Source organism: Pongo pygmaeus, chromosome 1 (genome assembly GCF_028885625.2).
Source record: "Pongo pygmaeus isolate AG05252 chromosome 1, NHGRI_mPonPyg2-v2.0_pri, whole genome shotgun sequence".
NCBI lineage: Eukaryota > Metazoa > Chordata > Mammalia > Primates > Hominidae > Pongo > Pongo pygmaeus.
The window spans coordinates 214777773-214804063 of NC_072373.2; the positions used below are offsets into that span (position 1 = coordinate 214777773).

Here is a 26291-nt window from a genome sequence, read left to right on the forward strand (position 1 = left end):
TACATCATTTTCATCTTCATATCTCAGGTACCTACAAAATGTCTGGCACATGACAGATGCTCATGATAAAATGTTTGACAGTTGAATGAACAATCAGAATCATAGAAGAGTCTGTGAGCACTGGTCCTTTGTCTTCCAGGTGGGACAGTGTGTGGTGGTCTTCAGCCAGGCTCCTAGTGGGAGAGCCCCACTCAGCCCCAGTTTGAACTCTCGCCCATCACCTATCAGTGCCACTCCTCCAGCTCTCGTTCCTGAAACCCGAGAGTACCGCTCTCAGTCTCCAGTAAGAAGCATGGATGAAGCTCCTTGTGTTAACGGCCGCTGGGGAACACTGAGACCCAGGGCTCAACGGCAGACTCCTTCAGGTTCCCGGGAAGGGAGCCTTTCCCCAGCCAGAGGAGACGGCTCTCCTATCCTCAATGGTGGGAGTTTGTCTCCAGGAACGGCAGCTGTGGGTGGCTCTTCTTTGGACAGTCCTGTACAGGCCATATCTCCAAGTACTCCATCTGCTGCTGAAGGATACGACCTAAAAATAGGACTTTCTTTGGCCCCCCGACGAGGATCACTACCAGATCAGAAAGATCTGAGATTAGGATCCGTAGATCTGAATTGGGATCTGAAACCCGCTTCCAGTAGCAATCCCATGGATGGCATGGACAATAGAACAGTTGGGGGAAGTATGAGACACCCTCCTGAACAGACAAATGGTGTGCATACCCCACCTCATGTAGCCAGTGCCCTTGCAGGGGCCGTCTCCCCAGGTGCCCTGCGTCGGAGTCTGGAAGCCATCAAAGCAATGTCCTCCAAAGGCCCCTCAGCCTCTGCAGCACTAAGTCCTCCTCTTGGGTCTTCTCCAGGCTCTCCTGGGAGCCAGAGTTTGAGCAGTGGAGAAACAGTGCCCATCCCTCGCCCAGGGCCTGCCCAAGGAGATGGACATTCCTTACCTCCCATTGCCCGCCGCCTGGGCCACCACCCTCCACAGTCCCTAAATGTTGGCAAACCCCTATACCAGAGTATGAACTGCAAGCCCATGCAGATGTACGTGCTGGACATTAAAGACACCAAGGAGAAGGGGCGGGTCAAATGGAAAGTATTTAATAGCAGTTCTGTGGTTGGACCTCCTGAAACCAGCCTGCATACCGTGGTACAAGGCAGGGGTGAACTCATCATATTTGGAGGACTCATGGACAAGAAACAGAATGTGAAGTACTATCCAAAAACAAACGCCTTGTACTTTGTACGAGCAAAGAGATAATGTGTTCTAAACCCCTTTCCTTTTCTGTGGCTTTTAATTTGGAATTTTTCAGTGTGTAAGCATTTGGACTGAGAATTGGGAAAACAGAATTACTCCCAGAAGCCAAAACTCTTTAATTCCCAACTGAAGTCACTCCAGTCTGGGATCAAATCTCCATTAAGAAAAAAAAATTATATATAAATATATATATATTATATAGCCAACTCTGTTTACAAAAAAAGGGAGAGATCTCCATCCTGGTTCAGATAAAGTTGTTGCTGTGTTGTAACGGGCTGGGCTGCCTTTTTCTACCTTGCTGGTAACTAGACCAAGAAGTTAGAGAACAGACTAACATCAGTGATTTTCCAAAAGAAACTGAAGAGCCCCCTGTAAATCTTTATGTGGCCTTCTTGGAGTTAAAAAATGAAAGGGCATATGTAAGTTGCAAAGGTGGAGGTTTTTAGACTCTCGTGCTTCAGGTGCTGTCAGAGTAAAAGTAACTGTTCTTCCCCTTCTCCTCTTAAAACCACAGAGGACCTGTGACAGCTCTGTAGAAATGCCAGTGCCTGGACCCCTCTTGCCCTTTATGGCTGAGGAAAGTTACCCAACAAAGGATTTTATTCCACATTTGTGTGTCGGGTCATCGTGAAATAATGTTTATGCAGCCAACATCTGACCGCCTAGTGGTGTCCATTGGTCTTTGGAGTGCTTCTTGTGTGTCTCAGAAAACATTTTGTGTCTGATTGTGGAAATTTCTGACAATCAATCATATTTGGTTGCAAGTTGCCAAAAAACATATTTATTCTCCTCTTTCTTCCCTTAGAACATGGTACTTGGAAACTGCCTTTTCCATTCACTTACAGGCTGCTTTTTTCTTCTACCTTTTTTTCTTTTTTTTTGCATATGTAGATTTTTTTTGTAAGTCCTAAAACCTGTCTGACTTTCTGTTTCTTTTACAAAGCTCAGGTGCCTACAGAAATCAGAAGCTGCTTAGAAATACTTGTGGAACCCTTTCCCTGGTGTCACTAGGGGGCCAGTAGGGAATTCTAAGATGCCAATATTGTGACAAATCTTTGAAGCATCAAAAGATACTGTTTTTTCCCTATGGGCTGCTTTTTACTTCCAAAGCACATTGAGCACACTCATCCCATATTTGTAGAATGTGGAAATTGATTCTGGAAGGGAATTCCAATAACAGTTCTTTTTAGAAATGTTTTTTTCCTTGTGGTGACATGTATTCCTCTTCCTGGCTATTGGCAGGTGATGGAGTTGAGAATCATGTACTTGACTTCTTGACGCATGGCTGACCTCAGGAACAGCTCCATCCTTTGCACTTGTCTTCTTCCTGTGTCACCCAAATAGGGCTTGGGTTTTTACTTTCACTTCATTTCTGAGATTAAGGTGTAACCAAGTAGAGCATTTCTTTGCTTGATACAGAAAGTTACTAGTCTCAACCATGGCCTGGGCATAGGAGATGTCAAAATAAGTTTATTTCAAATGGCACCATTTAAATAGGGATTTTTGGTGATTTCTCATCAGTGGAAAGAGGATTTTTGTTTTGCCCTTAGGATTTAAATTTCAAAACATTACCTTCCCACCCTGACACTCCTCTTTTTATTATTAGCATTTCTCAGGCACAAAGCCTGCTGCAGCTGGCCCTGGGTCCTGGCTTTCAGCCAGCATCTGGCAGCATAAGTGTACTGATAAGTGTGTTTTCTCCTGTTACATCATGCTGAATCCTTTCCCTTAGCCATTAGCTTTTACGACGTGGTCTTGGTAGGAAAGCCACCCTGGTGCCAAGCCTAGCTTGTGGGGAGGGGTATGTGTTCCAGAAACTGCTTTCTGTGTTCCCTTCAATGAGGAAACAACATGTGTCTACTTATGTGGCATCCAACTGCTTGGAGCTCCACACTTCCCTTTCCCGACTCTGGAGCTCCAGTGCTGTTGCCAATCCTTGCTTGGCAAAGACTGTTCGATCATGTGGGGTCCTTATTTACAAGGGAAAGCTGGGCCAGAAGGTTAGCAATTCAGGTGTTACCGCTATTGCTGTACCTTGTGTTAGGACATTGTGTTTGTGCATGGACTGTGCCTCCAAACTCAGTAGTTCCTATCTAAATATAAAGTATATTAGAAACCTGAAAGTACAGAATCTTGACCTTACAGTCTTTCCCTTAGTCCTGTGACCTTCCTAAGCCAGCTGTTAACGTGTTGATTCCTTCCACTTCCCACAAGTAGGCAGGCAACAGAGATGTTGATTGTCTTAGAAAGTAATCTGGTTCCTCTGAACTCCATTGAATTCCAGTTTGACCTATACTGCCTGGAACCGGACTGTTTGCTTACAGCTTTTTAAGAAAAATCTGCCTTGTCTGCCCCCATTATTGTTGGTCTTGGTAGCTCCTGGGCACTGTGGGCGTGTACCGTGGGAAAGTGATTCAACACAGTGAAGGTGATTGTCTCCTCAGGCCTCCTGAAGCCACCTGTGCAGTGGGACTTCACGTGTCTCGGCCGAGGTGAGCATTTCCACAATGCCGTGGATGCTGCAGTCAGGCCAGATTGAACCATGACCCCATTTTTCACATGATACCAATTTTGTCTTAAAATTCACTGAGAAAAATGAGACTAAATTTTTTTTTAACCCTCAGGAGCACCTGAAGCAAATATTTATCAGTATTTATTGAAAATTCATTTTGTTTCTACTTGAAGCTTTAACCCCTTCCATTCCTGCAAGTGTGCCTTTTGAGAGCTCCCATGGCCTAGTGACTTCACTGGTCACCTTGTCCATCTTAGGTAAGAATTTTAGTCTCTCCCTACCCTCTTGGACGGAGCTTCCTGTTCTCTAATTTCACAGGTTATGCAGCAGAGAGGGTTTTGTGTTTTCGTTCGTATTCCACCCTTCACTTGGTTGGTGGACTCCACAGGCCCACCCTACGCCACACTTTGGGAGCACAAATTTGGTATTGAAACAAGCTTAAATTTCATTTTAGGGCATACTGGGCTTACTCTCCTCCCAGCTGTCTGTGGATTGATTTGATTTTAATGTTCGTTTTACAGCAACAGCTGAAAACCATGAACTATTCTAGGAACTGTGTTGGAACTCTTTAAAATAAAAGAGGAGGAGGAGGAAGAAAGAAAACCAACTTAAGAAGCCTTGACTTTGGAGGACAGAAAGCCACCAGCCAATGGAGAACAAAGAGATGTTTCCCTTTCCTTTCTTTCACCTTGTCATTCTGGGTTTCCTTCTGCTTCACTCTTTTCCTTCCCCCTCTTAAAAGTGGTATTCCTGGTTGGTCTGTCTGTCTGTCCTTGTGGTGATCCTGGCATGGTAATGTGCTTTGCTTTGCATTATCCATGGTCTCTTACCAGCGCACAAGTCAGTGGGGAGGATCTAACCACGCCTGGTGGTGAGGAAGCTGAACTTCCAGGCCTGCGTCCCATGTAGCCTCTCCATGAACTGCAGAAGGCATGCTCTGCATGGTTACCAGTAAGTGGCTCCCTCTCACCGTGTTCATTGTCAAATGAGAGCAAACTTTAGGTGTTGGCTCCATTGTACACTCTACTTGCTCTTCTCCCCTCCCTCCAACCAGGGTTCATGTCAGTGCACACCCCATGTGCCCTGGCGAAGCTGGTGCTGTGAGTGATGTTTCCCATACAACTCAGGGATGCCAGGTGGCTTACCCTGAGATAGTTATTTTAGGCACGTAACAGTGTAGGAATGAAACATGGATTTCATTGATATTTAAATCTGTCAATTTCATTTTTTGTTAATGTTTTCCCCTGATGACTTTTTAGCAATTTAACAAATAAAATAAAATGGACAATTGTCTTAACTGTTTTATTAGCAAAAAAAGAAAAAGAAAAGAGGTCTGGCCGGGCGCAGTGGCTCACGCTTGTAATCCCAGCACTTTGGGAGGCCGAGGCAGGCGGATCACAAGGTCAGGAGTTTGAGACCAGCCTGGCTAACACAGTGAAACCCTGTCTCTACTAAAAATAAAAAAATTAGCTGGGCATGGTGGCAGGCACCTGTAATCCCAGCTACTTGGGAGGCTGAGGCAGGAGAATTGCTCCAACCCAGGAGGCAGAGGTTGCAGTGAGCCAAGTTTGTGCCAGTGCACTCCAGCCTGGGCAACAGAGTTAGACTCTGTCTCAAAAAAAAAGAAAAGAGGCCAAGCACAGTGGCTCATGCCTGTAATCTCACCACTTTGGGAGGCTGAGGCAGGAGGATCACTTAGACCAGGAGTTTGAGACCAGCCTGGGCAATATAGTGAGATCCCGTCTCTACAAAAAAAAAAAATTTACCCAAGCATGGTGGTGTATGCTTGTGGTCCCAACTACTCAGGAAGCTGAATGGGAAGATCACACTTGAGCTAGGGAGGTCGAGACTGCAGTGAGCCATGATTGTGCCACTGCATGCCAGCCTGGGCGACAAAGTAAGACCCTGTTACAAAAGAAAAAAAAGAAAAATTGTCTTGATGGGAAACAATTGAGGTTGGAGATTGAAGGCACAGTAGTTGGAAAGAGATACCTTCTCTAGGGAGCTGTGTTTTCAGGGAGAGGTGGAGAGTTGCCACTCCTTGGGGACAATGCCATTTAATAATAAAGCAGCTCCCTCCATCACGCTTGAAGGGCTTGGTGTTTCAGAGCCTCAGTACCAGCCTGCAATGGAGATCCAAGAGTGGTCATGAGCTTGGAGCAGAGGCCCAGGGGCCAGGACGACATTTGCATCTTCCCTGGCCCCCTAAGCAAAGATGAAGACACAGGGCCCCAGGGGCATGAGGAGGCACAGCCGATGGTGGTTTGGAACACAGTCCTGAAGCTCCGAAGGCCTATGGCTTAATCCTGCCTTTCTCTACTTACTACTTAACCTTGGATACAAGTTTCCTCATCTGTAAATGTAGTTGCTTCTACCTTATAGGAGCCTGTGGGTTAATTGAAGTTGCATGTGAAAAGCGCCAGCGCAGTTCCCGGCACATAGTAAGTTGGCAGCTACTGCCTTCCACTGCAGGGCCAGCACAGCACTCCCCAGCCAGGGTTCTCACTTTTCTGGATACTAAAGGGCCAGTGGGCTGGGCATGGTGGCTTATGCCCGTAATCCCAATACTTTGGGAGCCCAAGGCAGGTGGATCCCTTGAGGTCAGGAGTTCGAGACCAGCCTAACCAACATGGCAAAACCCCTTCTCTACTACAGATACAAAAATTAGCCGGGCATGGTGGTGCACACCTGTAATCCTAGCTACTCAGGAGGCTGAGGCAGGAGAATCACTTGAACCCAGGCAGAGGCTGCATTGAGCCAAGATTGCGCCACTGCACTCCAGCCTGGGCAACAAAGCGAGACTCCATCTCCCAACAAATAAACAATAAAGGGCCAGAGGCCTATGAACATTCGGGTGTAAATTAAAAACCTGGCTGGGAAAGGGGAGACTGCAGGAATCAGCACCTCAGCCCAAGGTTTTGCCTTCATTACTCCTCCCGTGAGGCCTGAGAAAGGTTCCTGGAAGTGGTAGGCTTTGAGCAACCCCACGTCCAGGCAGGACAGGAAGCATCCACCAAAATTTTGCCCGTGAAAATCCTGCAGGCTGGCCTCTGCGTGGTGCTGCCGCACATGACTGGGGCTTACCTGTGCTCTGTGCCTTTTCACCTCCCAGGCCAAGGAGAGCCTCCCAGCTAAGTTCCACCTTCTGGTCTCAGTGGCCGTTACTACTTCTCTTCCCACAAACACTGCCAGCCTGTCAGTGGATGCTGTGTGAGGTGATGATTTGCCCACGGCTGGAAGTGTTCAAACAGGGTTTGACTACCTGCATGGGAGGAAATAACAGAGATGCATCAGATCAAGGTTGGAACCAAGGAAACGCTTGATGCCATTTCAATTTTTTGAAACATAGTTCTGTGGACTCAGAAGGGACTTAGAGGCAGTAGGACAGGGCAGACCTAGGTTCAGGAGCTGACTGTCACTTTGAGCTGGAGCAAGTCATCCTGCCTCACTGAGCCTCAATTTTATCAGTAAAATGGCAATGATTTGGCAGCCAGCCTCACAGGTTAGCAACTTAGCTGGAACCAGCCAAGAATCGTTTAATCCATTGGATGGGTGTGATTCCCCAAAAGGCCACCTGAGGGCACCCTGTGAAAGGCTTCTAGTGTGCTTGGGCGATCTGTCGGAGGCAGTCTTGACAAAGAAAGCAGATGGGCAGGAGGAAGAAAACGCTTGCCCGTTTCTCCCCTCCCTCTGTCAGTTAAGCCTGGGGGGCACCCCTCCCTGGCCCCTGCCTTGTTTCAAGTACCATCCCCCAGCTGGCCTACCTGCCTTCCCTTCCCCAGCCCTCAGCTGTGGGAAAATTACAGTCTTTCTCATGGGCCTGGGCTCTGGGTCCAGAGCCTGTCGGCATGAACAAAGCCAAGCCCATGTCTTAAGTAAATGCTGAAAAGTCCTAGCAGAGTGTGTTCTGCACCCACTAGGGAACCTGTCTGCCCACCTACAGCAAGGAAGAGAAGGAGGGCTCCTTTCCAGCAGAAGCCTGGGGAGAGGGAGGATGCTCCTGCCCGAGGACATGGGCTGTGGCCCGTTGACAAGGCCTAGAAAGCCTGGAACTGACTGGGAGACTATTCACTCTCAGCAAGCATTCCCTGAGCATCTGTGACCCCCGAGGCACTGGGACACACAGAAGACACAAAAGAGGCCCACCCCTGAAGGAGCTTACAGCCTAATCACAAACCAGGGAGGTGTCACATGGGCTAAACAAAAATGACAAATCCTGAGCTTCTAAGGTCAAAAGACAATCCAGGTATCATACTAAAAAGATACCAAAGGGGATGGAGTCAGTAGAACCATCTGCAACAGTGCAGCCACCCAGGGCTGGGACAGTTGTTCGGGAAGCCAGAAGCCAAGAAGTTAGCCTTCTCTTTGCTTTGGTGTCTTAGTTCCCTTGTGCTGCTATATATCACAGACTGAGTGATTTATAAGCAACAGAAATGTATTTCCCACACTTCTGGAGGCTTAGAAGTCCAAGCTCAAGGCACCATCAAGCTTGGTGTCTGGTGAGGGCCCAGTCTCCACTTCCAAGACATTGCCTTGTTGCTGCTCCATCGTGAAGGCTGTGTCTTCACACCGTGAATGGGACGAACTGGCCCCTCAAGCCTTTCCATAACGTCACTAATTCCATAGTGAGGGCTCTGCCCTCATGACTTAATCATTCCCTAAAGGCCCCACCTGTTAATACTGTCACAGTGGTGATTAAACTTCAACATGTGAATCTGGCGGGACGTTCAGATCATGGCACTTGGCCTCGTCCTGCTAACCTGTGGCAGGGGGGCAGATGAGGATAGAGCCTATTTGGGGCATCCCAGATGGGTGGGGTCTAGGCCTCGCTTCTGGCAGTCAGTAATGCAGGGTCTTGATAAGCCTATAAGCCGCAGCAGCCAGTGGTCAGGGCTGAGGACAAGGGAGGGTGACCCATGTGGACTTGATGACCAGAGGTCATCCCCTCAAATGTAATGGGAAAGGAGTTCCCGAGCGGAATCCATAGTGGGAAGAGAACACTTAGGACCGCATGGCTGGGGCCATGGCAGAGGCACAGAGCAGAGTACTCTCTGCAGCAGAAGGCCCACAAGAGATGGCGTCCAAGGAGTAGCATCGCTCCCCAGCCATGCTTCCCTGGGATTTGGGCAAGCCTCCCTGCACACCGAACATGAGCCTCAGGGTGGGCTGGAGGAGGGGATTTCCAGTTCCTCTGCCTCTCCTGGGTCTGACCTTGTGGTTGTCATTGCCCAGGTGGCATCCAAGGCTCTGCTGTCTGTCCACAGCATCCGGACCTCTCATCTGTCTACACCCATTGCTTCAGGCTTGGTCCCTCCCCCGTTGGTAATGTCCAGCTCCACTCAGGCCACTCACCTGCGCTTTACGTTCCAACATCTGCTGTGAGTGTGTCCTCTCTGGGCAGCCCCCCACCCTCCCTCACTCCCCAGGGGCTCCTCCTCTGACCCTGTGCGCTTCCTCCATGCTTCCCCCACAGTTAGGGGCACCACCATCCATCCAGTCACCTGGGAATAATCCCAGGGTCAGGTGATCTGAGGATGGAGAATTGACCACTGAGCTTGGCGGCGAGGCTGGTGCCCTTGACCTGACTTGATTAACTGGCTGTGGCTCCAGCTTGGAGAATGGCCTGAAGCTGGTGAGCCTGGCGGAAGGACTGCTAGGAGGCAGAGCAAGCATTCCAGGTGTGAGTGGAGCACTCCTGGTGCCAGGCCATGCTGAGGGAGGGGTGGGTGTTATTCTAGGTGCTGAGAGGATTTTAAGCCTGGTGTCCTAGCTGACCTCCCGCCCTCCACCCACCCAGGATCCTCAGGCAGGGCTCTCCATGCCTCATTCTCACCCCAGCTCAGCCTGTGTGTCTGCCCACCTGGGCCTCCCATCCACTCTGTCAAGTTGGTGACTGTGTCCCTGCCTTGTGGAGTTCTCTCAAGGTCTTGTGGGGCGGGGACCTTGTCCAAAAGGTTTTTAATAAATGTTTGTGGGGAAACCAAACCAAGAAGAAATGAGTGGATTAATATAATCACCGGGCTCTAGGCCGGGCGCGGTGGCTCACGCCTGTAATCCCAGCACTTTGGGAGGCCGAGGCGGGCAGATCACGAGGTCAGGAGATTGAGACCATCCTGGCCAACATGGTGAAACCTCATCTCTACTAAAAATACAAAAATTAGCCAGGCGTGGTGGCATGTGCCTGTAGTCCCAGCTACTTGGGAGGCTGAGGCAGGAGAACTGCTTGAACCCGGGAGGTAGAGGTTGCGGTGAGCCAAGATCGCGCCACTGCACTCCAGCCTGGCGACAGAGCAAGGCTCTGTCTCAAAAAAAAAAAAAAAAAAAAAAAAAAAAAATCAGAGGGTTCTAGACTAGAAGGGTCCTTAGGGAGATGTTCTACATGTTTTGCTTGAGGCCCTGAAGGGAGAAGCAGCTTAGGGGGACACAAAGTTTAGTGGTCAGAGGGGCACAGGAGAGCAGAACTCATAGACCAACATGGTCCACAAGCGTCCTTCTGAAACGCAGTTCTAACCATGTCACTTTCAGGTCCCAACAGTCAGCTGGCCTCCTTTGCCCAGCAGCAGTGTTTACGTGAGGTCTGTGGACCCTCATGTAAACTGTTATGGACTGAATTATGTCCCCCTCCACCCAAATCCATACATTGAAGCCCTAGCCCCCAATGTGGCTATATTTGGAAATAGGTCCTTTAAAGAGGTAATTAAGGCACGCTTTTCATCTGTCCCGCTGCGTGTTTGCCTCTTGATTGGGAACTCCTGCTTCTCCTTGCCTCTAAATGGACCCCAACTGCTCCTGCTCCTGCGCCTGTGCTGGCTCCTGCAAATGAAGAGAGTGCAAATGCACCTCCTGCAAGAAGAGCTGCTGCTCCTGCTGCCCTGCGGGCTGTGCCAAGTGTGCCCAGGGCTGCATCTGCAAAGGGACATTGGACAACTGCAGCTGCTGTGCCTGATGCCAGGACAGCCATGCTCTCAGATGTAAATAGAGCAACCTGTATAAACCTGGATTTTTTTTGTTTTTGTACAACCCTGACCCATTTGCTACATCTTTTTTTCTATGAAATATGTGAATGGCAATAAATTCATCTAGACTTAAAAAAAAAAAGTAATTAAGGGTGAGCGTGGTGGCTGATGACTGTAATCCCAGCACTTTCAGAGGCCAAGGCAGGCAGATCACTTGAGGCCAGGAGTTTGAGACCAGCCTAGGCAACATGGCAAAACCTTATCTCTAAAAAAATACAAAAGAAAAAGTCCGGGCACGGTGGCTCACGCCTGTAATCCCAGTACTTTGGGAGGCCAAGGCGGGTGGATCACCTGAGGTCAGGAGTTCAAGACCAGCCTGGCCAACATGGTAGAACCCCCTCTCTACTAAAAATACAAAAATTAGCTGGGTGTGGTGGCAGGCACCTGTAATCCCAGCTACTTGGGAGGCTGAGGCAGGAGAATCACTTGAACCCGGGAGATGGAGGTTGCAATGAGCAAAGATCGCGCCATTGCACTCCAGCCTGGGGCACAAGAGCGAGACTTTGTCTCAAACAAACAAACAAAAATACAAAAAAAAATTAGCCAGGTGTGCTGATGTGCACCTGTAGTCCTAGCTCCCCTCGGGGCTGAAGCAGGAGGATTGCTTGAGCCTGAGGAGGTCGTGGCTGCAGTGAGCTGAGATCACACCACTGCCCTCTAGCCTGGGTGACAGAGTGAGGCCCTGTCTCAAAAAATAAAAAGGTAATCAAGGTTAAATGAGACTATAAGCATGGAGCCCTAATCCAGTAGGACTAATGTCCTATTTATAACAGAGGAAGAGACACCAGGCATGTATAAGCACAGAGAAGAGGCCATCTGCAAGCCAGGAAGAGAGGCCCCACCCAGAAACCAACTCTGCTGGCACCTTGATCTTGGACTTCCAGCCTCTAGAACTATGAGAAAATAAATTTCTGTTGTTTAGAGTACCCAGACTATGGTACTTTTGTTACAGCAGCCTGGGCTGACTCATATAGACCCCAACTTCAGAATTGCCTAGTGCTTTTGTCAAATCTGCAGGCTCACAGACCTACCCAGCCCCTGACACAGAATGTCAGGGTTGGATGTGTGAACCCCAAATACCTGAGACAGGTCACAGTCAATTTAGAAAGTTTATTTTGCCAAGGTTAAGGATGTGCCCGTGACAGCCTCAGGAAATCCTGAGACATATACCCAAGGTGGTCGGGGTACAGTTTGCATTTATGTTTTAGGGAGACATGAGACCTCAATCAATATGTGTAAGATGTACATTGGTTTGGTCTGGTAAGACAGGACAACTTGAAGCAGGGGCTTCCAGGTTAGAAATACATAAGAGACAAGGCCAGGTGCGGTGGCTCATGCCTATAATCCCAGCACTTTGGAAGGCCGAGGCGGGCGGATCATGAGGTCAGGAGGTTGAGACCATCCTGGCCAACATGGTGAAACCCTGTCTCTACTAAAATACAACAACAAAAAAAATTAGCCAGTCATGGTGGGGCGTGCCTGTAGTCCCAGCTACTCAGGAGGCTGAGGCAGGGGACTCACTTGAACCTCAGAGGCAGAGGTTGCAGTGACCCAAGATCACGCCACTGCACTCCAGCCTGGGCGACAGAGTGAGACTGTCTCAAAAAAAAAAGTAGATAAGAGACAAAAGAGTGCATTCTTTTGACTCCTTGATCAGCCTTCCACTGAATACATAATTTATTTTGTTTATTTATTCAGCTCTGTCACCCAGGCTGGAGTGCAGTGATATGATTCTGCTCACTGCAACCTCCACCTCCCAGGTTCAAGCGATTCTTCTGCCTCAGCCTCCAGAGTAGCTGGGATTACAGGCGCCTGCCATCACAGCCAGATAATTTTTGTATTTTTAGTAGAGACAGGGTTCACCATGTTGGCCAGGCTGGTCTTGAACTCCTGACCTCAGGTGATCTGTCCACCTCGGCCTCCCAAAGTGCTGGGATTATAGGCGTGAGCCACCACGCCCAGCCATTTTTTGTATATTTTTAGAGATAAGGTTTTGCCATGTTACCCAGGCTGGTCTCAAACTCCTGACCTCAAGTGATCCACCAGCTTCAGCCTCCCAAAGTGCTGGGATTACAGGCGTGAGCCACCACACCTGGCCCCAAGAGGACTTTACATCTTCTCTGGGTTGCAGATTAACAGGCACGTTCATTCTGCCAAGTTGCTTCATTTTCTTACACGCTCACTGAGCCCTCCACGAGCCAAAGACGGATGGATGTGAAGTCTGGAAATCCAGAAATAATTCAGATCAGAGCCCTGCCACTGAGTCACTCCTGGCCCATGGAGAGAGCTCTGGACAGCTGTGAATCTCCCTGACTGGGCAGATGTGACAGCTGCAGGAATGGGAACCATGTGACCTGGGAGTATGGGCAAAGGATTCCAGCTGCAGAATCCTGTAGGAATGGTTATTCATCTTGTTTTTCTGCCTAGCCACAGCGTGAGCAAGTTGAGAGAAAGCACCTTGTCTTACACATCCTCATCCCCTCTCTTAGACATAATGGGCCTTAAAAATCTGTGAGTTCATGGTCCTCTGGCTGCTTTCTGCTTCCCTAGGAACAGCCCTCCTAGTGGCTAGGGGCAAAGTTTTAAAAACACAAAACCCAAACTGGCAGAACAGATAAGTACTTTAGAGTCAGGTAAGTGTGGGTTCTTTTTTTTTTTTTTTTTTTTTTTGACAGGGCCTGGCTCTGTCACTCAGGCTGAAGTGCAGTGGCATGATCCCGGCTCACTGCAACCTCCATTTCCCAGGCTCAAGCAATCGTCCTATCTCAGCCTCTGAGTAGCTGGGACTACAGGCATGCACTACTGTGCCCGGCTAATTTTTGTATTTTTTCTGGTAGAGACAGGGTCTTACTGTGTTGCCCAGGTTGGTCTCGAACTCCTGAGCTTAAGCAATCTGCCCGCCTCAGCTTCCCAAAGTGCTGGGATTGCAGGCATGAGCCACCACACCCAGCCAGCTGTGGGTTCTGAGTCGGTTTCACACTGACTAGCTGTGCGGTGTGACCTCAGACAGGTCATGTTATGTTTCTGAATGTCTTCGTCAGTACAAGAGGGTAATACTATTTACACAGGTTTGTTTACAGAATTAAATCAGGTGACCCCTGTAAAGTCCCCACTGTCTGGCACTTGGGTGGCCTTCGGTAAAGCTTAACTCCTAAATTATTCCTTTCAAAACAATGATTTGCCCTACTTGAAGGCATTGCGGGAAGATAATGGTAAAAATTAAATGTAATAGACAAACTCTCAGTAATGACCCACCTGCACTCTTTCCAACCAATGGGCATTTACTGAGCACCCACCTTCTGTGTAACAGGCCTGGTGTCCAGTGCTGGAACGGTGGAGAGGAGCTCAGAGTTTAAGAGCTGAAAAGTCAGCTCCAGGAGAGCAGGGACTTCTTGTTGGCCACTGTATTCCCAGCTAGGTGCTCAGTATTTGTTGAATGAATGAATGAATGAATGAAAAATACAATCCAACGGGACTCTGACTCATTTTTTAAAACTTGAGCCAAGTCCCTTGACCTCTCTGAGTTGGTGTGTGTCCCCATCAGTGAAGCCAGAGATGTTTAAGTCATCTAGAGGTCCTGCCAAGCAGGATTAATAGGGCAATAATATTAATAATAGCAACAATCATAACTAAACATATGGAGCACTGCTATGGAGGGAATAACATGTTACGTCCACGTTATAGAAGAGGAAACTGAGACAGAGAAGCATGAAAGTCTCCTGGAGTGGGGGTTTCATGATGTTTTGGAAGAAAGACTGGGGATCGGACGGAGTAGTAGAGAAGACGATCCACAACCCAGAGGAAAAGGCCTAATCCAGAGCCATCGCGTGGCGCAGGCTGCGGACGTTGTAGGAGGGACGAACTCCTCCCGGAACCCGCCCAACCCAACCTCCGGCGTCCCCATGGCAACAACCTCCGCACATGCGCCGCGAGCACCGGCGCCGGAGCTGCCAGCACGCGCAGAAGGCGGACGCAGGCGGGGCGGACGCAGGCGGGGCGGAAGCGGGCCCGGCGGGCTGGGGCGGCGGGAGTGCGGGTGGGCGTTTAAAGGGGCCTTCGGCACCCGGGTCGGTTCGCCGCCGGGACTGCTGACGGTGAGGGCTAGGTAGCCCCGGGAGTCGGCATCTAGAAGGTAGAGGAGAAGCGGGGCTGTCTGACCCCAGGAGGTGACAAGGGGAGAGGGGCTGTGTGAATACCCTCCATGGGCAGTAATGGGATGACTATCACCAGGAAGCACTGCGGAGGAGAGAGGCGGCTGAGGGACTGCACTTTCTGGGGCCCCCCGGGAGAGTCAGAGGGCAGTTAAGAGGGATCACAGGCCCGGCTTGGTACGGTCACCACCCTTCCCACTCCCTGCTCTCAGCATTCTGTCACCTCCCTACCCCGTCGCGGTGCCCAGCCATGGCCAGACCTCCCGTGCCCGGTTCGGTGGTTGTCCCAAACTGGCACGAGAGTGCCGAGGGCAAGGAGTACCTGGCTTGCATTCTGCGCAAGAACCGCCGGCGGGTGTTTGGTAAGTGCCTCCCCCTTTCCTCCAGCCTGCCACTTGTTGTTCCCTGGGGAGAAGAGTGTCACCTGTTGCTCCCTGAGGTGAGCAGAGAGGCAGGGCAGTGAGGGCCTGCTCCACTGCAGTCTTCAGCAGTCTTCAGCCTGGGGGACTGAAAGCCCTATCTCTGGGACCCCCACCCCTAAATCTCCTTAGAGCTAATTCCATCGTCAGAGCCAGGAACATGGAAACAGCAGAAACCCTGCCAGCAACCACTGTCACCAGAGATGCAGTTGATTGAGCCCTCCCCTGGTGCCAGGCCCTCTGTTGGGCACGTTACACAGTGCACCCCCATTTAACCTCTCAACGGCACATGGTACAGACTTGGCTAAGATCACACCCCAATAAATAGAGGTGAGCCTCTTCCATGTCCTGCTGTCTCTGGGATGAGACGCTGGTGTTCCCCATGGTGAAACTGACTCACCCAGGCAGGGCCCAGCTGTCAGGCCGGCAAAGGTGCCTGGAATTAGCTGTGGAGTCCAGCTCTGGCCAGGAGAAGCAAGGTGCCAGAAGACTTAAGACCAGAGAGTGAGATAGCTAGAACCAAAATTTGTGAATAAGTCAACTGTTTCTTTGTTTTTTTAAAAGAAATTATATTAAATTCAAAAAATGACCCTCTAGAAGGCCGGGCGCAGTGGCCTGTAATCCCAGCACTGGGAGGCCGAGGTGGGCAAATCACCTGAGGTCAGGAGTTCAAGACCAGCCTGGCCAACATGGCGAAACCCCGTTTTTACTAAAAATACAAAAATTAGCCGGGCGTGGTGGCGGGCGCCTGTAATCCCAGCTACTTGGGAGGCTGAGGCAGGAGAATCGCTTCAACACAGAAGGCAGAAGTTGCAGTGAACCTAGATCGAGCCATTGCATTCCATCCTGGGTGACAAGAGTGAAACTCTGTCTCAAAAAAAAAAAAAAAAAAAATGACCCTCTAATATGGCCACTGTCCCTCTGATCCCATGATGGCTGGCAACACTGTATTTGGGGTCACACATACACAGGCAAGTGACCCAGGCTCCACCACTGCTAGCTGTATGGCTGGGGATAAGTGAACTCTAGCCTCAAGTCCCACCTCTGTAAAATGGGGATAATCACAGTATTTACCCCATAGAGTTACTGTGGAAATTAATAAGGAGTGTGTTTGTAACATACCAAGCAGGTTCAGGCATGCAGTGGGTGTTCACTGAAGGTTGGCGGTTATTGTATTTATTTTGCATTTAGTTGTGTTGAGTGGAAGAGAATTGAGTGAAGGTCAAGCTGATTTTCTGGGAACATCATAGAATCCACTGACCATATTATCTATGCCACAGATAGGATCAAGCAGCCATAACTTAGAGGAATGGCAGTGATGGCTTTTAATTTTTGTGTTTTTACTTTAACCGCAGACATTTGGGTTTTTTTTTTTAACACCTGGGTTTATGCACCTGAATGTATCATTCAGTGGTTGTCATGCAGGCCCCACAACAAACGTTGAGAGCAGCTAGTAAATAAATATCAACAGACTGACTATAATCACTTAGGCCAGTCTTTGTATCCCAGACTTCTGTAAAATTGGGTTGAGTATTAAGAGCCATAGATGGGGCCCAGCGCGGTGGCTCACGCCTGTAATCCCAGCACTTTGGGAGGCCGAGGCAGGCAGATCACCTGAGGTTGGGAGTTCGAGACCAGCCTGACCAACATGGAGAAACCCCGTCTCTAAAAATACAAAATTAGCCAGGCATGGTGGTGCATGCCTGTAATCCCAGCTACTCGGGAGGCTGAGGCAGGAGAATCACTTGAACCCGGGAGGCGGAAGTTGCGGTGAGCCGAGATCACGCCATTGCACTCCAGCCTGGGCAACAAAAGCGAAACTCCGTCTCAAAAAAAAAAACAAAAAAGAACCACAGATGGTTGGTTAGCCCTGAAGAAGCCATTAGAAATGAGGTTGTCCTTGGCTGTGTGTGGTGGCTCATGCCTTGTAGCCCCAGCACTTTCAGAGGCCAAGGTGGGAGGATTGCTTGAGCCGAGGAGCTCAAGACAAGCCTGAGCAACATAGTGAGACCCCATCTGTATTAAAAATAGAAGGTAAAGAAAAAAAATAAAAATAAATAAATGAGATTGTCCAGCCCAGGATCTGATGGGGCAAGTGCAGGATTTACCCCCATCTTAGTCCATTTTATGCTGCTATAACAGAATACCACACTCTGAGTTATTTATTTATCTATATTTTTTTGAGACGAAGTCTTGCTCTGTCACCCAGGCTGAAGTGCAGTGGTGTGATCTCGGCTTAGCAACTTCCACCTCCCAGGTTCAAGCAATTCTCCTGCCTCAGCCTCCCAAGAAGCTAGGATTATAGGCACCCACCACCACACCCAGCTAATTTTTTGTATTTTTTTTGTAGAGATGGAGTGTCACCATGTTGGCCAGGCTGGTCTCGAACTCCCGACTCAGGTGATCTGCCCGCCTTGGCCTCCCAAAGTGCTGGGATTACAGGTGTGAGCCACCGCACCAGGCCTCCTCTGGGTAATTTATAATGAACAGAAGCTTATTTGGCTCATGGTTCTGGAGGCTGGGAAGTCTAAGAACATGGCAGCAGCATCTGGAAAGGGCCTTCATGCTGTGTCATCCCATGGCAGAAGGCAGAAGGGCAACAGCAAGACAGCAAGAGGCGCCCAAACTGGCTTTTATAACAAACGCACTCCCTCAATAACAACATTAATCCATTTATGAGAGCAGAACACTCGAGCTGATCAGCTCGTGTTAGGCCCCACTTCCTAACACTGCTGCATTGGCGATTAAGTTTCCAACACATGAACTTTGGGGGACACCTTCAAACCACAGCACCCCTTGACCCTGCCTGGCTCCCTCTTTGCCCTAGGGCTGCTTGAGCGGCCAGTGCTGCCGCCGCCTGTGTCCATTGACACTGCCAGCTACAAGATCTTTGTGTCCGGGAAGAGTGGTGTGGGCAAGACAGCACTGGTGGCCAAGCTGGCTGGCCTGGAGGTACCTGTGGTGCACCACGAGACCACTGGTGAGTGGGACCTCAATCCTTTGCCCATCCTGGGAGGCCCTCCTTGAGGGTGGAGGCAAGAACCTGGCCCTGGACTACCTCTTACTCTGTAGCCTTGGAAAGTCACTTCACCTCTCTGAGCCTACATGGGCTCCTTGGTCCCAAGGGGATAATAGTACCTACCCCACAGGGTTGTTGTGTGGTTGCCACTAGAGGTGGTGGTGGTAACATGCCTAGCATCAAGCTACGCTCAAGGTAGATGCTCAGGAAGTGCTAATCTTGCTTTCTTGTTTCTCACCACTGGGTGCTGATTGTTCCACCATGTTGAAACATCTCCCAGTGTCCTGGGCCCTTTGGGTCTCCCTGGACATACAAACGAAACTGCTTTGCCATAGCTAGGGCTGCATCTTCCTGGTGTACCAGAGTCTCCTCCAGGCCTGGTCTCTGTTTCTCCCATCAGACTGAGAATTCTCCCGGGTCAAGGACTGTGCCTCCCTCATCAAACTGGGGACCCATCAGGGCAGGGATGTATCTCTTCTTCCTGTTCCTTCCTGGCCGCCTATTCCTCCCATCTCCACCTCTCCCATGCTGAATGGCTGACCCTGGCTCCCCCTCAGGCATCCAGACCACCGTGGTATTTTGGCCAGCCAAGCTGCAGGCCAGCGGCCGTGTCATCATGTTTCGTTTTGAGTTCTGGGACTGTGGAGAGTCTGCACTCAAAAAGTTCGATCATATGCTGCCGGTGAGCAGGCATGTGGGCCTGGGTGGGCTCTGTCAGGGGCCGATTGGGTATTAATGAGCTCAAGGCACTGCTCAGAGACCTGAGCTGGCACTGGAGACTGAGTCCCAGCCCATGCTCATCCTAGGACCAGCCACTCCTTGCTCTGGGCCTCAGTTTCCCAATCTGTGAAAGGAGGGATTGATTATTCCTGATTCTTCTCAGGGCCCTGCAGCTGATGGGAGGTGATCCCAGTGATGGGATGCCTCTCCATCACTAGGCTTGCATGGAGAACACAGATGCCTTCCTCTTCCTCTTCTCCTTCACTGACCGTGCCTCCTTTGAAGACCTCCCTGGACAGCTGGCCCGCATAGCAGGTGAGGCCCCTGGTGTCATCAGGATGGTCATCGGCTCCAAGTATCCTTTGGCTACCCTTGGCAAGTCACGGAGCAAGGGGGTCAGGGGCCCAGCCTCTGCCCAGGCATGGAATTCAGCACCTGGGCTTTTACTTAAAGGGTACAGCATGGCTACCCCAGCTCCTGGGTGTGGGCTTCAGGGAGGAGGGAGAGGCAGGGTCTGATGGGGGGCTGTGCAGAGGCATCCAGTTAGGCTCCTTGACCCTCCTCCAGATTTGACCAGTACATGCACACGGACGTGCCCGAGCGGGACCTTACAGCCTTCCGGCAGGCCTGGGAGCTGCCCCTGCTACGGGTGAAGAGTGTGCCGGGGCGGCGGCTGGCTGATGGGCGCACGCTGGACGGGCGGGCTGGGCTGGCCGACGTTGCCCACATACTCAATGGCCTTGCTGAGCAGCTGTGGCACCAGGACCAGGTGGCGGCTGGCCTGCTTCCCAACCCCCCAGAGAGTGCTCCTGAATGAGTCACAAGTGGGTGCCTGTGATCCCACCCCCAACCCTCAGGTCTCGACATAGGGCCGGAGGCTGAGGCAGGAACATGGATCCTATCTGGAGGACTGGCCAGCATGGCCTGATCAGGGAGGATGTGGCCAGAGAAGGCCCACCCCCGAGCAGCGCTTTCCTTGCAGAATTCATGGCAGGGAGGTGGGGACCAAGGCCCTGAGCTCGAACATCTCCCGTGGCCTTTACCCCTTTGGCAGCACCCATGGAGGGTGACTGGGAGAGGGAGTGCCTCTCAAGTGACTTCAATCAAGAACCTGTATTGGTTGAGGTGACACCATCTGTTGTAACAGATAAACCCCGAAATCCCAGTGCTGAACTCCAGAGGCGTGTTCGTTCTTGCGTAGGCCTCAGCTCGGGAGGAGCTGACAGGGGGCATGGGGCTCTGCTCCAGGCACTCCTGCAGAGACCCAGCCCCAGAGACCCTGCCCTGCCCAGTTGCCCTAGGGTATCAGCACCCAGTCAGCAGCTAGGGAGTGAGTGCAGGCAGGAGGTGGCCCCCGGCTTTCTGTGGACCAGGCCCAGGGTGGCACCTCATTCTGCCCACATTCCAGAGGCCAGCACCCAGCAGTCATGTGGTCATGTGGCGCTGTGGGGGAGGCTGGGACATGGAGTCCACCTGTGAGTCCAGGAGTCGAGCCCGTCGCTCTGCAGGGCCTTTTTTTTTTTTTTTTTTTCCGGAGTCTTGCTCTGTGGCACAGGTTGGAGTGCAGTGGTGCGATCTCAGCTCACTACAACCTACACCTCCTGGGTTCAAGCGATTCTCCTGCCTCAGCCTCCCAAATAGCTGGGATTACAGGTGCCAACCACCATGCCTGGCTAATTTTTGTATTGTTAGTAGAGATGGTGTCTCACTATGTTGGCCAGGCTGGTCTCGAACTCCTGACCTCAAATAATCCGCTCGCCGCAGCCTCCCAAAATGCTGGGATTACAGGCACGAGCCACCGCGCCCGGCCTGCAATGCCTTTCTTGATCGTGGAGCTGTCAGGCCAGGCTTAGGATAGGAGCTTTGGCAGCCCAGGGGCACCCGAAAGCAGCACCATGCAGGGCCAAGGACCATCCCAGTGGGGGTCAGGGCATGAGCTGGCCTGAGAGGCAGCTTTGCCCCATGGGAGGCCATTGAGGACAGGAGCTGGGAGAGGAGTGAGTAGGCCCAGCCTTGTGTCTTGGCCCTGCCCCATAAGCCAGAGACACTGGTGGAAGTAGGCTAAGGAGGATGAGGGGAAGTCCCCAGGGAAACAGGCCTTTATACAATCCCCTCCAATAAGCCCCTGCCTGGCCCCATAGATGAACCCCTGGGCTGAGGCCTGGCCTGCGTCTGGCTCGAAGCAGAGTGTCCCCAAAGCCAGCTGACTCTCAGAACTCTGCAGCTGTGCCCAGGCCCCACTCACACAGCATGACCCGTGCTCACACACCTGCGCTAGGACGAAAGCACTTTCCACTCCTGCTGGCTGGCACACAGGAGGCCCACACTCACCTGTCCTGATGCCCGCGCCCAAGCACACTGCTCACATGCCCATGCACACTGCCAGCCTGTCCATGCTGGGTACTGCCACCTACGTTTGTCAACCCTTCCAGGGTCTGGGCCAGAGGAAGGACTGATTCCAGCACCTTCTCACCCCTGACTAAGGCTTAGAGCTCAGGCCCTGCACTTATCCCACACCCCAAGAAGGAATGTCCCTGGGCGGGACCCCCGCCGCAGAGCCTGCAGGCCTGCTCCCACTCCTGCAGCCCTCAGCCCTGCTTCCAGGTGGGCCTGTCCACGTCCCCCTCTGTCCTTAACTCCAGGAGACCTTAGTTCACGTGGACAGCAATGGAGTGGGGGGAAGGGCCCTGAAGGCAGCCCCAGGCCTGACTGTGGGCCTCCAGCTACCCCACATCCCAGCCGGTCATCTCTGGGCATAAACCCCCACCCCCCAGAAAGGAGGCTTCCTGTCCCTCTTGGGCACCAGCTCAGCGAAAAGCCAGAAAGCTGCTCTGGAGCATAACCTGACCCCCCGACGGCGAGGCAGGGCAGTCTTCTCCTGGCTGGCACTGCTCTGGTCATAGAATTGATCCCTCATCCACCTTTACCCCAAACAAGAGGTGTCTCCCTGGGTGAGGACAAAGTGGGGAGGGCAACAGGGCTGGGGCTTAGAGCCCCTCCACCAGCCATCCAAGGCTGCCTTCTCAGCTCCTCCCAGCGCAGCACCGGTGCCACTTTAGTATTTAGTAGGCCACCCCCAGGGCCTCCATCACCACAGTGCAGAACTGGAAGCCACAATGCTTTGAATAGTCGATGCCTGTGCCTCCTGGGAGGTCTCTGGGCAGCCCTGTGGAGATTGAGTGAGAGGAGAGTGTGTTCTTATATGCACATGTTCAGGCTGATGGCATGGGACTGTGACTTGTCTGGTCACACGGTCTCAAACTCCAAGGAGCCCCACACCTGGTTTAATGCTCTGCTGTTGCCCTCTTGCTGATGCCCTTCTTATTTTTTTAGAGACAGGGTCTTGCTCTGTCGCCCAGGCTGGAGTGCAGTGTCACAATCATCATTCACTGCAGCCTCAAACTCCTGGGCTCAAGTGATCCTCCCTGTTTCTCCCCAGCCTCGGAAGTAGCTCCCACCATACCCACCTAATTTTAAAACTTTTTGAGAGACAGGGTCTCACTATATTGCCCAAGCTGGTCTCAAACTCCTGGGCTCCACTGGGTGCAGTGGCTCATGCCTGTAATCCCAGCACTTTAGGAGGCCGAGGTGGGCATATCACCTGAGGTCAGGAGTTCGAGACCAGCCTGGCAAACATGGTGAAACCCCGTCTCTACTAAAAATACAAAAATTAGCTGGGTGTGGTGGCAAGTGCCTGTAATCCCAGCTACTCAGGAGGCTGAGGCACGATAATCGCTGAAACCCAGGAGGCGGAGGTTGCAGTGAGCCAAGATTATACCACTGCACTTCAGCCTGGGCAACAGAGTGAGACTGTCTCAAAAAAAAAAAAAAAAAAAAGCCAACAACAAAAAATGGGCTGGAGGAGTGGGTTGGAGGCCCTTCCGCCTCTGGAACACTGGTGGGTGGGGAGAAGCAGGGGAGCTGGTGTTCAGCTCTATTCTACAAAGAAGGGGTGGATCCTGAGAGTGGGACTGAGGCCTAGTTACAGGTGGTTGGGAAGGAGGTTGAAGGGGAACTGTGTGACCTTGGATGTCCTTTGTAATTATCTTATGCTTAGCTGACACATCTGTAAAATGGAGATAGCAGCACCCACTTCTTTGAGTTGTGAGAAGTAAATGCATGTGAAATGTTTAGCACGTGCTGGGCACCAAGTTAAGAGCCCAGTAAATGTTGGCTGTTATCATCGTCCTTGTTATTACAGTATCAGCGGCGGTTCTGGTCTGAGAGCAGGTGGAGGGGAGGAAGAAGCGTCTCAGATCGCGCTGAGAGCGCCTCTATTGTTACACTTCAAATTTAGTCAGGGGTGCGGGGAGGGAGGGGCAGCCCAACTGGGCCAATTGAGAAGCTTCTGGCACCTGCAACTGCGCCCCGTCCCCTCACCTTCACCCCATGCCTGCTGCACCCAGGACGGCGATGACGCCACCGACAGGAACCCGGACGACGACTGTATCTCGCGCCCTGTGGTGGCATTTATGTCCCGGACTCTAGGGGTAACATTTTCTGAGACGGGAAAACCTGCATTGGTGAGACTTGGGCCAGACAGGACTCTTGTCCCACCTCACCCGGAAGGCCCGAGTGGCCAGGCCACAGGCTCTCCCTTAAACCCCCTCTCCCCTCCCCGAGGAATCCCGCAGCGTCTCTTGTCTTTTTCTTGCAATGGGCAATTTCTTCCTCGAACTAACCCTAATACCTTTTGCTACAACTCAAATTTCCTTTAATTTTGGCCTTAGTGGGACTGATGGACTCAGATCCCCCTTTCCACCCAGATAAAAGTGGAACAGAGCGGGGTCAGACCGCTCCTAACTGTCCCCCTGACCCCGCGGTGGGGCAGACTTCGTGCTTGCCTGGGAGGAGACGCTGAGACCCCCGCGGCGGCGGGAGAGAGGCGACTCCGGCAGCGGCGCTGGCGCGAGAATTTTCAGCGGAACCTGGAGGAGGTGAGCGCGGAGCCGGCGGGCTGCGAGTTCCGAGGCCGAGCGCAGACGCCCCTGGCCAGCTCTGAGACCCGCACAAGAGCCTTCAGCAGCTCATCTGTCAAATGGATTTGGCCGTAGTGTCAGCCCCATGCAGGGGCTGTGACGATTACAGGACGAAGGGTGTAAAGCGCTCAGCCCAGGACCTGGCATATTGGAGGTGCCCAAGAAAGGGGCAAGATCAGTCGCTATACGACGCGGCCCACCCGGCGTCTGTCTCCGCGTTTGAAAAACGAAGGTGTTCGTTTTCCTCATTTGACATTTAAACGAGGAAACGCATGTCAAAGCGCTTTTGAAGGCGGAAAGGACCGACGCGAAAAATGGGATATGGCTGGGCGCGGTGGCTCACGCCTGTAATCCCAGCACTTTGGGAGGCCGAGGCGTCCGAATCACCTGAGGCCAGGAGTTCGAGACCAGCCTGGCCAATATGGTGAAATCCTGTCTCTACTAAAAATACAAAAATTAGCCGGGCGTGGTGGCGCATGCCTGTAGTCCCAGCTACTCGGGAGGCTGAGGCAGGAGAATCGCTTGAATCCGGGAGGCGGAGGTTGTGGTGAGCCGAGATCGCGCCACTGCACTCCAGCTTGGGCAACAGAGCGAGATTTTGTCTCAAAAAAAAAAAAAAAAAGGGATCTGTCACCTCCCGGCCGAGATCGTGAAGGGAGGGGCTTAGGGGTCCTTACCACTCCAACTGGGAGAGCAGCCCAGGAGAGCAGCCCCGCATAGCGCCGCACCCTTCGCCGAGCTGAGCGCGCCTGGGAGCCGCTGTGCTACGCCGAGGAACTGAGCCTGCGCGCGCCGCCGTAGGTGGAGGGGTGGGGCGGGGTCCGCCAGGGGCGGAGTCTCCTCAGGGGCCGTAACCCTGCCCTTGACCCCAGGCCCGGCCCAACCCCGACTCTGAGGGCTCCGCGGAGCCACGGCGACGCCTGCGCCTGCGCAACCCTCTGCAGCAGTAGGTGCCCAGCCGGCCGTAGGACACGTGCGCCTTCCGCGGCTCGGAGCCGGACAGGTGAGACCGGGCGGCCCCTTGGGTGGGCGGGGTCTGTCTGCGGAGGGGCCGAAGCCTGCAGAAGCCTTAGCCCAGCCAAGGCTGATTTGCCCCTCCTCGGAGTGCCTCAGAGGCAATTCCCGCCTTACTCGCTTTAGGTCTCTGACCCTGTCCTTTCCGCAAACTGGGGTCCCGGCCCTGCCCACCATCTCTGATTCCCACCTGTTCAATCCGCTCTGATGCACACCTGACTGGAACACACCCAGCCCAGGCTGCGCTCTGTGGGCAGAAGGGCTCTCTGGCAATGGCAGCTGGCATGTCTCACCTGCCTGTCTCCAACGGAGAGGCTCTGGACTGGTATTAGGTTTCAGATCGGGCGGAGGGCTGGGCTTCTGACTCCTGTTCCTCTCACAGATTCCTGGACAGAGATTCCCATGACTCCTACTTCTCTTACATGTGGAGGCACTGAGTGGTGAGATGGCTGCTTGGGGCGAGTCCAGCTGGGACCTTAAGCGGGCAGTTGACACCAGGACTCCTCTGGCAAGTGGCAGAAATCCTGGACCGCACAATCTCCAGGAAGAAGAAACATACGGAGATGGGCATCGCCCACCTGCTAGCAGAGGGAGCCTACACTGCGGCCTTCCCACTGCATGAGGAAGAGATGTCCCAAGCTCAGATCTCTCCCAGGCCTGACAGCATGGCAGCAGTGGCTGGGGCATCCGGAGAGCACTCTCAAACCTCCCTGCAGCTCTCCCTCCTTTTGTCCTCCTAGGGCCCCTTTGAACTGCCTGGGTACCAGGTACCCGGTTCAGATCTCAACTTTTGCCAATTGCTGTACCCATACTGGGCTTCCTGGGGATACTGGCACAAGTACCAGACCCTGGACAAAGTATGAGAGTACTTTGGGGAGAAGGTGGCCATCCACTTTGCCTGGCTAGATGAGTCTGGCGCTGGGGTGGGGTCTGGGAGTGGGGCTTGAGTGCAGAGATGGGGGTTCATGAGCTTTCTCTCACCCTTCAGGTTTCTACATAGCTTGTCTGCTGCCTGTGACCCTGGTGGGCACCCTGCTCTAGCCTTGTCACCGTGGGGACCAACACACCAGTGTGGGTAGCTGTGGAAGTGTTGGGGGATGGGCTGGGTGGGCTGGGTTGTCTGCCTGGTTAAGGATAGGCCCTCCCAGGATAGGCACCCTCTGCTCACAGACAGGAGATCTGTGCCAGTGGGGGTGCCACTCTGTGATA

The 26291-nt window shown here is 52.2% G+C and overlaps 2 protein-coding genes, 1 long non-coding RNA gene and 1 pseudogene across 3 annotated transcripts in view; 3 read left to right on the top strand and 1 right to left on the bottom strand.

The window, feature by feature from the left end:
* The window catches only part of FBXO42 (F-box protein 42), a 107875-nt gene extending 102819 nt beyond the window's left edge, over window positions 1-5056 (top strand). Inside the window, exon 10 of the mRNA XM_054436448.2 lies at window positions 140-5056. Within this exon, the coding sequence (XP_054292423.1) occupies window positions 140-1255 (1116 nt within the window). The 3' untranslated portion in view covers window positions 1256-5056. The remainder of the gene's footprint in view (window positions 1-139) is intronic.
* Window positions 5057-5709: 653 nt separating this feature from the next.
* Window positions 5710-24794, bottom strand: LOC129006687 (uncharacterized). Its single transcript, XR_008492053.1, has 3 exons — window positions 24746-24794; window positions 6849-7026; window positions 5710-5887 (listed from the first exon to the last, which is right to left on the bottom strand). It is a non-coding gene; the product is annotated as an uncharacterized LOC129006687 (long non-coding RNA).
* Window positions 10522-10762, top strand: LOC129006675 (metallothionein-1X-like; annotated as a pseudogene).
* CPLANE2 (ciliogenesis and planar polarity effector complex subunit 2) lies at window positions 14718-20254 on the top strand. Its single transcript, XM_054436535.2, has 5 exons — window positions 14718-15293; window positions 18178-18330; window positions 18927-19051; window positions 19308-19444; window positions 19657-20254. The coding sequence occupies exons 1-5, from the start codon at window positions 15182-15184 to the stop codon at window positions 19904-19906; spliced, it is 777 nt and encodes a 258-aa protein (XP_054292510.1). The 5' UTR covers window positions 14718-15181; the 3' UTR covers window positions 19907-20254.
* Window positions 24795-26291: the final 1497 nt, after the last annotated feature.